The sequence below is a fragment of the Poecilia mexicana genome, unplaced genomic scaffold (assembly GCF_051168715.1).
Source record: "Poecilia mexicana isolate PSO_F unplaced genomic scaffold, ASM5116871v1 scaffold_14, whole genome shotgun sequence".
Lineage (NCBI taxonomy): Eukaryota > Metazoa > Chordata > Actinopteri > Cyprinodontiformes > Poeciliidae > Poecilia > Poecilia mexicana.
The window spans coordinates 9,541,519-9,556,434 of record NW_028263383.1 but is presented as its reverse complement, the minus strand read 5'-3'; the positions used below and the strand labels follow the sequence as shown (position 1 = coordinate 9,556,434).

Sequence of the window (14,916 nt, the reverse complement as noted above, 5' to 3'; positions counted from 1 at the left end):
TTCAGATTTTAGCAGTAGTAGGATTTCTCTTTTATTGGCAAAAGACTACAAGCCATTTCTACAGCTAGCATTAGATATCTGTGTTGGTTTTGGTTGTATTTAACCAGAATGCCCTGCTCTTTAATCCGCTTCCAAACTTTGGAGCGGTCTCCGGTCCACTTGGCGTTCATTCCAACCAAACACAGATCAAGGTTTTTAGGCGGATCGCTTTTTTGGTCTGCATCAGAGTTTGATTGTGTATTCACACCTCTCCGAAAAAAGAAATGGACTTCCTGAGCAAACAACTAAACAGACCAAACAGGGCTGGTGTGATATGAATGCAGCCAAAGATTAAATTTACTAGTTAAAACACTTCAGAAGTCTACTGGATGTATTGGATCTAATTAAAGTAAATAATTAAGAGAGCTAAAAAGAAATATATGCCACACTTGTATGCATTTGTGGCATGCATCACAATATCTGTGCTCCATCATATCAAATCCCAATAACATACAAAGTCTGTTGACATGACGTCATGAATTGTGAAAAAGTATAAAGAGTACAGGTCTTTTGCAATGACCCCATGTGTACTGTAAAGTATGACATATTCGTGAAGAGACCAGCATACCGTTTTACCATAGCACCTTCAGAATTTAGGCACTCTGCACCACAGAGTCCAGACTTGCTAATTTTACATGTTATTCATCATCAGCAGCTGACAAGTCAGGCACCTGTTAAAATCTAGCAAAATGTTCTCCGAATTAAAATGCGTTAAAGCTGCTTCTGTTTAATTAAAAAGAGAATAAGAGGTTGGAATTTAAACCCCGATAAGAATTTTTGCAACATCAGGTATAAATATTTCATCAGATTTACATTGTGTGGCGTAGCACAGATAGATATAATGCAAGAGGAAGCATTTTTTATGCTTGTTACCTGACAGGTAATGAAGAATGAAAATTCTGGATCTAAATGAGATTCAAGGATTTTATAGTCAAGAGGTAGTTTGAATCACTTCAGAGATTAAGTTGGAAATTTTAACCTCCGGTCACTTATAAAAAGGCAACAACAAGAGAAAGGAAACCAAAAATGAAAAAGGAAGGCAAGCAAAGCATTGTAAAAAGAACAGAAAGGAGGGCAGGAAAGGGAAGCAGATTGCCCTTTTGATGCCATTTCTCCTTGTCGAATATTTCAAAGACCCATAATGACACAAAATACTCCCAACTGTCAAAACCAACCAATTGCTCAGTGTTGGCTGAACAGCTCAATAGTGTGTGCATGAGTGAATTTAGGGCAGTTTTAACAGGAGTGGCTAAGTTACAGCAGTATTTGTTCAGCTCTAGGATTAGTTCAACCTTAACTGACTCCTGGTAGAAGCGACACTTTGCTTAGCCTTCTTCCTTTATCAAAACACGTGGAGAAAACCATAGGCTTGGGACTAATTAGGAGTCCAGCACAGACACGCATGTGCAGAGAGATGCTCTGTCTTCCTGTTTTCAAGCGTCTGCCAGGGGTGTGAAGAGGCTACAATGAGGCTTTAAAGAGCAGAGTTGGGCAGCTTAGACCACTCAGTTGGAAACACAAGGTACAGATGACATTTGCAAGCTTGCTATTGTGCTGCTCAAAATATTCTGTAGTTTGGCAAGCACATATCACACAATTACTTTTTTTTTCACAAACATCCATTAGTTTCCATTTTAGTTTGTTACTATCATATAATAACCATATGCATAAGAACATTTGCAGGTGAAGAGCTAAATCACCTTGGAATGAAGAGAGAGAAAGAAAAGAAAACAGCAAAGGTTTTGCATGTGAAGCTGTCTGTGGTTTCTGTTCTGTTTAGAGTCAATTCCCTCTGGAAAAACAACCATAGAGAAGTGAAAAGATAGAAAGTACAGTTTGTAGTAATACTTGGGGTGTAACTATAGACACAGTTACATATACCCAAACTGGATCCAAAATTGGGTGCAGTATAACAGCAAAAAGAAACCAATGTAAATGAATAGTAGGTTCTTTTTTTACTCTTTCAAACAGAAAGTAACCCTAGAAGCAGATGCAGATGAAATGAGCTCAGTTACTGATATGTTAGGAGGCTCAAAGCAGTAGGTTGTGTACATCAACGCAGGATGTGTTAAAATAAAAAAAAGGAAAAAGAAATTCTTAACGTATGCATCCCTCCTTGTCGAATATTTCAAAGACCCATAATGACACAAAATACTCCCAACTCTCAAAACCAACCAATTGCTCAGTGTTGGCTGAAAAGCTCAATAGTGTGTGCATGAGTGAATTTAGGGCAGTTTTAACAGGAATGGCTAAGTTATAGCAGTATTTGTTCAACTCTAAGTTTAGAGCTGAACAAATACTCTAATCATTTAGAGTATGATTAGAGTATCATACTCTAATATGATACTCTACTCAAAACTCGCACAAAACCCCGACAACAAATTCTCTAAAGTATGCATCCCTCCTACACGTTACCTTACAGACCTAGTATCTCATTTGACATTTCTGTTACAAATTTCAATTCAGTTTAGTATGAAGTATTAAAGCAAATTTTTATTAATTTCTATCTAGCTAAATAATGTCCAACAAGATACATGTTAAGTTTATTTAAGTTCAAACTGGAAAATTTTTTTAAAAATGAGTGATTTTTTTATTAATTTGGCCAAAACGTCTTTCTGGCAGGATTGTCTTGAATTTAACCACTTGCATATTTCCAACAACTCACTGGCTTCAGTGCCGCTGCTGAATACAAACATCCCCGTGGCATGATTCTGTCACCACCATGTTTCACAGTATGAATCGTGTTCTACTTTCCACGCTTCTATCAAGGCCACGTATGGCCGACAGATGATCATTGCTTAAGCAAGCATATGAATTCATATGTGCCATTTAAAAAATATTTTTTAAAAACTAAAAAGGGTGATGTTTCAATTAATTTGGCCTGGATTTCATGTTAAATAAAATGCAGTATAGCTAAACGCTATAAAATGTTGGCTTGGTGCTATTTGTTAAGAACTTTGATTCCATTGGGTGTTATTGTTGGCAATTACTAAAATATCAGGTACACCAAATCTCCTGATGGCAACTACAAACTAGTCAGCAAAAATTGCAACTGATGGAAAGGACATGAATTAAATATGCTATAGGCTTGCTATAAGCATGTTGTTATATGACCTTTGCACTTACAGTATCTTTGGGATCTGTCCCTAAAATGTGTACTGTTCATTTAAAACAAGCAGGAAGGTCTTCAAGGTCCTGTTTCTCATCATCACCACTCATCCTTACATTTCTTTGGAATGGAGTACTTTACATAGTAACTTACCCATTCTGCTTTGGCAATATTTTTAGAAAAATGCACACTCAGTCCTTATTGGTTATTTGACTGACTCATCTTCCATCTGAATGGTTGTCCCCATTGTGCCATGATGGTCAGATGGATCTCATCACACGTCTACACAATATTAATGTTTTTTTTTATTCTGCATTTGATCCAGCAAAAAAATAAACTTTGAACCGTAGTCAACTATATTTCCCCACTTTTCTACTCACTGTGTAAAATCAATTAAATTTATACAAAGATTGATGTGTTTCCTGGGAAATTTTTAAATACCACAGGGGCAAGCAATGTCATTTTCAAAAATATATATTTTATTCACATAAAGCATATGCACTGAACTGAGGAGAGAGTTTAATAATGTCCTTTTATATGTTGGAAGGTTTCTGAGCTGCACAAACAGTGAGAGGGGAACAGTAACCAACAGTAATGCAGGTGGCTTACTGAGACAATATCCTGGCCTGGCTCACTTTCCTTCAAGCCCTGCAGGTCTTGACCTGGTCACAAGCCAAATTTCAGTCCAAATCAGCCCAGTGTGTGCACCTGACATAACAGCAGGTCGAACAGGTGAGGATTCAGGGGAGAAGCAACATGAAAGAGAAGCTAAACCAAACTATATGGAAGTAAAAATGTTTGGTTAAAAAGCACATACTGGTTGAACAGGGCATTAGCAGTAGCTCGGCTGGATACAGGCCCATTCTGAGTATTACACTGTGCTAATATTTGAAAGCTTCAGTGGTGCAGGGAAACGTTCCACACACTACAGTGCTTCAAACAACTTTAAAATAGTGTTTTTTTCATTTACTATTGTACAAAAATCCAAGGCATGAGGCAAACAAAGAGGTTTGATCCTTGCAGTTACCCATTATAAAGCTCCGTTTTCTAAAGAAAACCCATTCCAAATGAACAATCCAAAACAGCTCTGTAAAAACCTATCGATCTGAAAACACGCAATCAAGCAGCAGAGTGAGACTGTAGTTTCAGTAAGCTTAGAAAGGCCAAACAATGACGAGTGTAAAGCAAAAGCCGTTGATCCCTCATCTGCCGCGTCGGTGCTAAAATGGGAAGTATGTGAAGCAGTTGGAGAGCTTACAGTGGGAAAGTGTGACATCGGTTCCTCATGGGGACCGTTTAGTTCACAAACTGTTGTCCTGTTTAATTTACTAAAACCTGGGAGCTTGTGTTGCATTTTGTAATCTGGTGTAAAAACATGTACAGAAAGGATGTTTTTAAAAATAAAACAAGAAAACTTCATTTTTCAGATCTTATTGAAAATGAAACTAAATTGAAGGGAATAAAATAAATTGTCCAAAGCTGATTCTAATAGAACTTATGAGATACGTTGTCATCTATTTTTTAAGATATTGCTTTAAATATTAGCTATAACAGGGTTTATCTGAGTTTTAGTAAACTAAACTTGGATTTAAATGTAAAACCAACATAAATTATGAAAAATAACTTAACTTATATCTAACATAAACAAGTTAAATACGACTGAGAACTTAAATTAGTATTTTTAAGCTCTGGCATGTGATTTGCGTGTTTTTATACAAAGGTTACCCAACTTCAACACCTCTCAAAAGCATGCCGTATGCGCCGCAAGAGTAACATTGGGTTTCTAGGAACCATTAAAATGCCTGTTTTTCAGGTAGAATTCTTTAAAAAATTTAATCTTCAATGATGAACGAGTCAGTTGTGGATAATAGAAGAATGCTTGGATTTTAATCAAGCAAAAAACATTCAACTTAAAGTCAGTAATCCGGTTTTAGGAGCAAGTTTCTCAGGTTTCTAGTAAAGAGTGACAGTTTGGGGATATTTGTCTCTCCACAAAACGTAATGCTTCCCTGTATCATATGGTAGTTATGCATCGATCAAATGTTTTCCAACCGGTACAGTTCAGCAGTTTTCCTTGTGGTCTGATTGCCAATTTCAGTTTTGATCCTTAACACAAAGAAGAGAAATTATACACATTTTTTTAATACAGCATTTTAACTCATGCTAACCTTTGGCTGATTTTTTTGTATTTTTTTTGTATTTTTTTTTTAATTAAACTTAAAAAAAGAAACACACACTGTAAGGTTAGTGTATGTGTTTATATAGAACAATAAATATTGGGAGACCTGAGTTTTAATGAAATATTCAAGATTCCCAGAATTTAAATCAATCAAGGATAACAGTCCTATTCCAGTCTATGGCAGACTGACTGGAGCTTCTCTGTCAACACGGTTTGTAGCTCTGCCTGAATTCATCAGCAAATGTTACCCGTGTGTTTATCAGAAATAAAATTCATGAATCTAGAAGAAAGAAAGGGAGAAGCAAAAACTGAACAGTCATTTAATCACTTTAAGACATAAGTATAAATGTAACATATGACTTAGTAGTTATGACTTACTACATAAGAGTTTGTCATTTAGCAATAGTTTCTATAGTAACAGCTTTAACACTGCAACAGAATAAATTTGCCCCGACAAATAAAACACTCTGAAACTGAGTTATGTAACAACATTCTAACATCAAATATTCTTCCACAAAGGTAATCGCTATCAAGATTAAAGCTTAGTGGGATTAAGTTTTTATTTCTAAAGGATTCAAAATAAATGAACCCCAGCAGTACTAATGTTTTGCTGGAACAACATTCTTCATAATTTCTACTGGCAAACAATAGAAACTCCAGAGGAAGCATTCACAGCTACATCTAGCTGTTGCCAATCTGCATAATGAGATCAGAGGTTTTGATGTGCAGAAAAAACAAAGGAAATATAAATAATAAAATCTGAATGCCTGGTAAGTTACACTGGCAAAATAAGTTTGAAATATTTATAACAAGTCTAGTAGCAGCCATCTTAGTATTTCCTTTAGATCTGTTTAAGGCTGGTAAACAAATAAGCCAAAGATAACTCCCAGTGGGCCACAAAAGAAAGTTCCGATGGCAAGAATAACAGCAAATATAAATTTTTTTGGGAAAATCAATAATGATTTGTGTTTTGGAGCCTCCGAGGAGTAAAATGTGACCTATGTGTCGTTGCCTGGGAAACTGCCGGAGTTATCCGAGCAGCACTGCCATCAGATTCCCTTTTAATTACTGCTTCCCTAAAGTACAAGTTATCAGATGAAGGTCAGTTAAGCATGAGCGTGCCAGTGCCTGGGAAAAAAATGAAAAGGGTTCAGTATACAACAAAACACATTAAAAGAAATAGAGGTTGGGTAGTCATCTGAAAGTACAGCTGAAGAGGGGAAGGAAGAGATGGACAAGATCAACTTCAGGGAATTTACCACCCAAAAAGACAGCTAAGATCTCTGCTCCGTTCATACCGGGGAGGATTGTGGCTAACAACGAAGACAAATTCTGAAACTATGTATGGAACCACAAGAGGTCCGAGAACACCAGTGTGTTGGACACTTTGTTCCAAGTCTATTACCAAACAAATCCTGAATACAAATATGAACAACAGACCACCTGCTGCACCATCTGACCAAAACAGACAGCGACAACAAGCCACCTTCTTAGATTAAGCCATTTTTTTTAAGTCTTGCAACTTGTTGATAATTTTAATTGTAAAATTGTCTAGTTGTTTTTGTCAAATAGGTTGCATTTACATAACTCTCTCCTTCACACAGAAAAGCCATTCACAGCCCCATGCCCAATCTGCCCTTACAGAGTCAAGATGCCAGGAGGACAATGCTACTTTCAGCCACACATAACAAGCTGCAGCTACAGCCACACAGTCCCTTGCTGGGATTTGGTGTTAGACCAACACAAAACAGTGTATAATTGTGAATTGAAAGGAAAGCTATAAAAAATGTTCACATGTTTTGCAGCATGCCTGTGTATTCAGCACCCCTGAGTAAATACTTTGTAATACTGGTCAGGACTATTTAAATTTGTTGGATAGCATTTATCTTAAATTAGATTCTCAATTAGATATGGATGTTCATGGAGGCAGATTAACATGTGGAGTAAACCATTCTGTTATAGCTTTGGCTGTGTGTTGCAGGTTGTCATCAAGCTAGAAGATAAAGCTTTTTTGTTTCACAACAGATTTTCTACCAGGATTTCCCTGTCTTTTGCTCCACCCATCTTCCAATCAAGTCTGACCAGCTTCCCCTGAAAGCTGGCCCTGCTGAAGAAAAGCATCCACCCAAAGGATGCTGATGTCAGACGGGTTAGGTGTGTTTGGAGGGATGTGCAGTGTGTGTTTAGTCACAAAAGATTTCTGCATGCAGGCCATGAAGTTCACTTTCTTCTCACCTGGCCAGACCAGCCATCTTTCAGAAGTCTGCTGTGTAGACATCTGAAAGTCTACCAGAAACAAGTCTAATCAACATGGGTTTTTTTTTCTATTATCTATCAGATTTTTGGAATTAAACTACCAGGATTGTATTTTAACTCCAAAAATCCCACCTGAGCAGAAATCCACTGCTTTCAGCTGGTCAGTGGATTTCTGTAACTTGCCAATGTAGGTTGATAGCAATATCTTCTTGGTTGCAGTTGGTTTCAGGAAATGGGTGAAACATTGCTCCATCTCTTGTTTAAAGATTGGGAATACTGTTTTATCACCTAATCCTTCTGAAAATCTTTCCAGAAATGATTGCATTCCTTCGTCTTTATCCTGATGTTTGTTCACTAACGTTCTCTAACCGAGGACTTCATAAGTGTATTTTCTTATCAGGTGATTTCTTGTTTTAAAGGATACTCCCACATTGTGTTGAGCGTCGTTTGCCTTCGCCTTCCAGTATGTTACTTTGTGCATACAACACATACTTCTGCCCAAGATAAATTGTAATTTTTGGTTGTAACTTTACAAAATGTGAAAATAAATAAATGAATAAATGAAAAAATGTTAAAATCAAGAAGTATAAATACTTTAGCCGAGCTAAAGTGTTGTATGTACTTTGAAAATGATGTCAGCAATAAAAGGATTCAAGAAACTGAATCATGACTTTGAGTAAAATTACATTTTGGATGAAAAAGAGCAGGATGCTAATTCTGTATTTTGATATTGATTTAGACAAGAAGACTTGTGATGAGGTTGAAAGGAAGTTATTTCAGCTACACAAACATAATTGTACTTTATATATAGTGGTATTAATTAGTTCAAACAGATGGTCATGATGTTCTCTTTTTCTCTGATATTTATGTCCCGCACTGCAGTGAAGTGGACACACTTAAAGTGTGACAACATTTTAATCATTATGTAATGCAATACAGTAACTGAAAGTACAGCTTTCTTCTGCTTGCATAAAACTAAACAAGACCAATACTTTCCTTTTTTTTTTTTTTACTAAAAATGTGTCTAAAATGCTTTAACGACCACAAGAAAGATTTTAGCTATCAACGTCAAACTTGGTTTCCAAAAATGTACTGCTAAACCTGAAGCCCACCAACAAAGATTACTTACTGTTTACAGTAGCTGTCTGACTGTTAGATTGTTGATTTAGGTTTACAATGTAACTACACAAACAGTCAAGGCAAGTTAAGACATGTCAGAACAAAGTCCTTCCATTTTAACCTGTGGAACCCTGTGACTGACTGATTGCAAATGGAGAAAAATTAACAAAATAGTTAGGAAGGTCTTAGTTGTTAAAAACTAAGTTGACTTAATTTGGAACCAGCATGCTGACAGAATACAGATACAGCCTTGCAAAACAGTTGATCCATAACCCTCAAAATATTTCACCAATGATGACCCGAGCAACATTTGACCAGCAGGTATTCTATGAGAAAGTAAATGAAGGAACAGACTACTGACGTCCCAGAAAAGGTTTTGAAAATGACAGTAAGCTCAAATGAACATTTGCTCCTACCCAGACATGTTAAATAAATTCTGAGTGCACAACATATTATGTTCATGTAGTAGTTTCAGAATTTCACATAAACAGTATGAAAGTATGGGTGCATCGTTCCTTGAAACAACAGTTCAGGTCAGTGTTTGTGGTGAAGGGGATATTTCTAATCATATTTTGGGCCACTTTGTAACCACTACAGCATTGTTTTAACTCTTATTGTTGCTGACCATATCCATCTTCTGATGGACACTTTCAGCAGGATAATCCAGCAGCACATCACAAAGATCACCTTATCTTGTTGAACTGTTTTTGGTTTAAGTCATACAATGAATTTACAGTACACTCATGGCCTTCAGAGTCACAAGATCTCAATACAACAGAGTCTGAAAGACTCAGTGGTATGAGTTTTTCATGAAGGATGTGTAGAGGATAAATCTGCAGCAACTGTTAATAGTGGTATTGATGAATAATATTATTTCTTGTGGATTTCTATCTCCATGCTTATCCTAACTTCCTCCAAATGATGTGGGCCATTTTATTGTCTGAGGATAAGTATTATGTTTGCAACTACAACAGATTGAAACCCTTTACGTCAAAGAAGCAACTAACCAGGCAGGCTCATGAAGATAATTTAGTTTCATTCAGATTATCTTGGTAATTTCCGATCGTTTTCACTGAAGCCGTTCTCCGTCTCTTCATTCCTAGCTGCCTTTTCCATTTCCCATTCCCCATCTTTTGACTAAATCAAATGCACCCCTCACCCATCCTCCTCCCAGCATTGCCTCCCCTTCCTCCTTCCACCAACGTGGCACACGCCACTGCAGTGATATATCCATGTGACTCACCACAAGGGACATTCAACTGTGAAAGTGCAGAGTCCAGTGACAGCTTTTACACAGTAACAAGCAAATTGTGCAAATCCATGCCACCCCCCATTTCTAAAAATAGCAGCAGTGCCACATAGTGGTAGCTTAGAAGAATATTGTTTGGTGAAATTATCACAAGAAAACTGACCTGAAAAGGGAAAATGTTATCACGACCTACTCCATCATCCATCCATGACTTTGGGTTGAAGCCGGCGGGACTGTTTCTGGGGTACTTCTGGGATGCCACGTGGTTGTTAGGGAAGGTCTTCTTCAGTGGAGAGATGGAATTGATGGGAGTCATCCCTCCATTAAGCCCACGACGATAATCTCGGCCCTGAGATCCTCCCCAGCCGCCGCCTCCACTTCCGTAGCCTCCTCCAGGACTCCAAGAGGTGGAGGAGCCAGGGGATGGAGAGGGGCTCTGGTAGCTGGCCGGACCCCAGGGGGATGGGGGTTTGTTCAAGCTGTTGGACAAATGCGGCAACTGGTTGAAAGCCGGATTCCTGTGCGAGAAGGGTGGCGGTGGGTGGGGGGAGGCTGGGGAGCGTCGGTGCTGCTGGTGTTGGTTGTGGGGGTGTTGGAAATGGGGGTGAGGCGGCGGGGCAGGGTGGTGCTGGGACAAGGCCGGAGCCGGTCCAATTTGGGGTGAGAAGTTTCCCCCAAACCCTGGGCTGACGTGGTGTGAGAAGTTCTGGAACAGCAGAGGCCCGTTGTTAGCAGAGGCTGGGTTAAAAAAGCTGACGTCCTCGTTGATGATTGTTGACGGTGCAGGTGGGATGGCAGCTGACCAGTTGTTAAAGCCAGTAAGGGATGACGAGGTTGTGCTCGACTGTACCGGGCCTGTTCCGCCTAGACCAGATGTCTCCTGATAATCAAATCCAGTCAGGACAGGTGACTCAAGACGAAGCTGCTTCTCTTTTCCGTTGCTGCCCTCTGACGTGCCATTCTCTGTCTTGACTTCCTCTGATCGGGATTTTTCCAGTTCTGCAATTATCCCGCCACCGCTCCCAGTCTCCTGGTGACCCCCAGGAGATAACTGCTGCTGTTTTTCTTGAGTTTCTTGCATTTCCTGTTGCTGCTGTGCTTTGGGCTTCTCTGCGCCCCCGAGGATTTCGTCTTGCACACTGTTGTGGGTGGCAGAGGTAGGGAAGAGCCAGGGAGAACCTCCCGTAGTGCCATTCCCTGTGGCTGTAGTGCTGTTTATGAAAGCAGCGGGGCTCTGAGACACATTCTGGTGGTGGTGCTGGGGCTGCAAATGCGGGTGGATTCGGACCGGGAAAGCAGACTTGTTGCCAGTGTTGTTTTGAACTAGGACTCCGAACCCGTAATCCCCCATTTGTTCTCTCCCCCCAGAACAAATGCTATTCTGCGATCTCTTTGGTCAGACTGTGAAAAAAGCAAACAGAAAGGCATGCAGGTTAGCACTCAGTCCTTCATTGCCCAATATATCAAGGGATCTAGGATTCACAACTGGTGATTCCACATCATCACATAAAAGGTTTTCTTTTTTTGCTTTTGGGTTCATAATTCAGAAGTGGCAGCCTAACTTAAGTAATATAATATTGGATATTGCTTCTCTTTCAGATAAGATGGTGAGAAGAATATCTTGCCTAAAAAATTTTGCACTATCGATTAAAATCTGAGGTTAGCTTCCCCTGCTTCAAAATGGGTCTATATATAAACACCTACATCTTTCAGCTTCCTGGCTCATTACTCAAACAGAAATTCTGAATTTACTTTATTGTGTCCAAAAATATGATGATATATGATCTCTTTTCCGACACAAAAGAAGTGTCCCAAGTCACTTGGAGCTGTAAAAATGAAAAAATAAATAAATAAATAAATAAAAAATAAATAAAATCTTTTCAGTTTCATAAAAACATGCTTTCTACCAAAATCGACTTACATTAATGTCAGTTGTTCAGTGGAATCAATCAGTTTTCAGGTTCATTGGTCAATCAGTCTGAAACTCAAATATCCAATGTCTTTTTTTCTTATAAATGAATACATCAGAAGTAGGTACTACCAGGAGGCACAAGTCTTGCAGTGATAAGGGTGTCAAAATTAGCTATTTTGAGAAAAAGTTAAGTAACATGTGAACGTGTTATTTGTGTACCTCAACACATGAAAAAGTCATACTGCTAACAGTAATTAGAACTGTACCAATTAGGAAAACCAAGCCTGGTCATGACGACATCTCTACTCCAATTTTCAAGACATATCAAGTCAATATTAAACTGTGGATGACATCAAAACTTTCTTCAGATAACAGGAAGGCTTTGTTTTGTTCATTTGAGCTTTTGGAACTGGATTTAGAAAAGTTGGTACCCTTTTCAAAAGCTAATAGTAAAGGTAAGAATCTACTTTCTCCAGAGAAAATACACACAAAAGGACTAATTTTAGAAATATTGGTTGTATTGTTAATTTAAAGGCAGCTATGAAGACATAAGTGTCTAAACTGCTAAAGTCAGTTGTCAACTATGTCATCATTTTGTTTGTGTAATAAAAGATTATTAAAAATTAGTTTTCCTGAGAATGCCTTTTCATGCACCCAAAGTGAAGTCAACTTTGTTCCAGCATAAATAATTAGTGATCAGAAATGCCAGAAAGGCTATGAAATGATTTGAATGCTATTCTCATATCATCCCATATATTGCCAAAGTTCCAAACAATGGCAAGATGATACATTGCTCATATAAATCTAAGCTGTAGAAACTAATTGTTTTGTTTTTTTATTGTTTTTTTTTTGTTTGTTTGGGTTTTTTTGTAATAAACAGGGCATATGTTGCAAAGGATAAAAGATAGTTAAATAGTGGAAATTGACAGCATGTACAAATTATAAAGGGGATATTTTATTTCCTCTTGCAAGACTACTTCAATAACATCAGATGGTATGGTTGTTAAAAACAGAATTTAAAAATTTTGTATTAAGCAAGACATTTTAAAATGACATCACGGCTAATAAACTAGGAACACTACTCCAAGATGCAAGATCCTGAATTAGTATATTGATATTTAGACTTTTAAAGAAAAATCAGCAGGTCAAAGGTTTCACAAAAATTGGGAGTCTACCAAAAATGTTCTATTTAATGAATCCCTGTAGCAGTCGCAAACAGATTTAGAAGTGGCATTTTATTATACAAATGCTAAATACATTTTATATGTATTCTGTAAGTATAAATAGTCAATAGTAGCGGTTATTTAAATTTAATTATGGACACCTAATAATAAACCATGATCATATGAGCTGACCCTTAATACAACCGAGGAAAAAAACAAGTCAACGTTCCATCTTTAGCTAATTATAACCCCGTGACGTTGCCAGTTTGTAAGAGCCCAGCTGAGCTCCAGTCAGCCTCCCGTAAAACCAGAAACACTGCTGTGTCGAGAACAGGCAGCAGAAAGAGGAGGAGGTTTTCAGAAAGGCAAATTAGCTGACAGGCATTGAACTACAAACAGCACGACAACGACACGAACACACAAACGTAATCAATCGGACAATGTTTAAAATATGACCACTTAACCGCCTTAACGTTTGGGAATAAAACAGTCGACCTTGCTTTGACAGCTGTCAGCAGGAAACACTATGATCAAATTAAATCGAAGATAAGTTTCAGTTTGGGAACAACGTTTCACATCTAACCAGACAATATGTATTTTTCATTTTTTTGTCCTTATACTCCTGCGACAGTCGTTGACATACAGCCAGTTATAATTTATAAAGGTGACCAGGGAAGTTTTTTATCCGTTGCTAACATTAGCAAGCTAGCTATTAACGGCTGTTAGCACAGATGCTAGCTCGCTGGACAGGCTGTGTATGCGGGCGAGTAAAAATCATTTTCACCTTCTGATCACCCCCTTCGACCTCGGAGATGCCTTTTTGTCGAGCTCCTTTGCTTCGGGCTGACAGCGAGAAGATGTCCTTGAAGCGATGAGTGCGGCAGGCAAAGCTTTTCAGAGGCGATTTAATAGCTGACTCGTACAGTGCAGTCGGTCAGCTTTTTTTTCTCTCTCTCTCTCTCTCCCTTCTCCTGACGTGTCCTGCCTCTCAATGACACAGCTCTCTATCTGATGCCTCTGATCTGGACTCGATCATCGAATAGCTTTGTTAATGTGGCAGCTGAGCGGGGTTCCCTTTTGAGCCTTATTCGATCGGTTTCATTGTCCGTTTGACTTGGGGTTATTTTTTGCTTGCTGTCTTTCCTACAGAGCCAGCCGATCCTTGTGTGTGTTTCTTGGCTGCCCCTCTCTCCTGGAACCGACCGTGGCCGAATGACAGCGAGAGATCAGCCGAGGCACGCTTCCGCTTCAAGGACCGCCCAAACCACCGTGGCTCCGCCTCCAAGGAGGCACACCTCGATACGCGATTGGACCGGGTAGTCAGTGATCTCGCCCAGTTTTTTCATCCTTTAGCAGTCATGCACCAGTAACACACCCATAATATCAATATGTACTGCCCACGGAGGTCAGGAAGACAGAAAAAGACTCCTCCCACCTTTCTCGATGCGGCCGGTAGCAGGTCGTGAGAAAAATGAGTACCCCCGGCCCACTTCCCTTTTAGAAGGATGGAAAGAAAATGAGAATCTCTTTAACCAGGCTTTATCTTTCATCTAATGCTCCTTTGTTGTAAAAGATGGAAATTAAATAACGCGGATTTATATGCAATGCATGCATGATTTTTTATTTATCTTTCAAAATATCTTCTTTCTGTAACCCAACGCTCTAAACATAATCATCTTTACATTATGGTTCTCACAGCGCCATACAGATTGCTCTTCTCTGCCTTTTTTGTCAAGTTCTATCCTAATTTTCCGATGTTGAATAAAAGATAAGATAAGATAAGATAAGATAAGATAAGATAAGATAAGATAAGATAAGATAAGATAAGATAAGATAAGATAAGATAAGATAAGATAAGATAAGGAACTTTAAAAATAGTGTGAAATTTTG

General features: G+C 38.5%; 1 protein-coding gene across 1 annotated transcript in view; it reads right to left on the bottom strand.

Annotated features, from left to right (window-relative positions):
* The window catches only part of cpeb4b (cytoplasmic polyadenylation element binding protein 4b), a 42,126-nt gene extending 27,861 nt beyond the window's left edge, over nt 1–14,265 (bottom strand). The window contains exons 1-2 of the mRNA XM_015009257.2: nt 13,811–14,265; nt 10,115–11,352 (exon numbers count right to left, since the gene is read on the bottom strand). Of these exons, the coding sequence (XP_014864743.1) occupies nt 10,115–11,302 (1,188 nt within the window). The 5' untranslated portion in view covers nt 11,303–11,352; nt 13,811–14,265. The remainder of the gene's footprint in view (nt 1–10,114; nt 11,353–13,810) is intronic.
* Nucleotides 14,266–14,916: the final 651 nt, after the last annotated feature.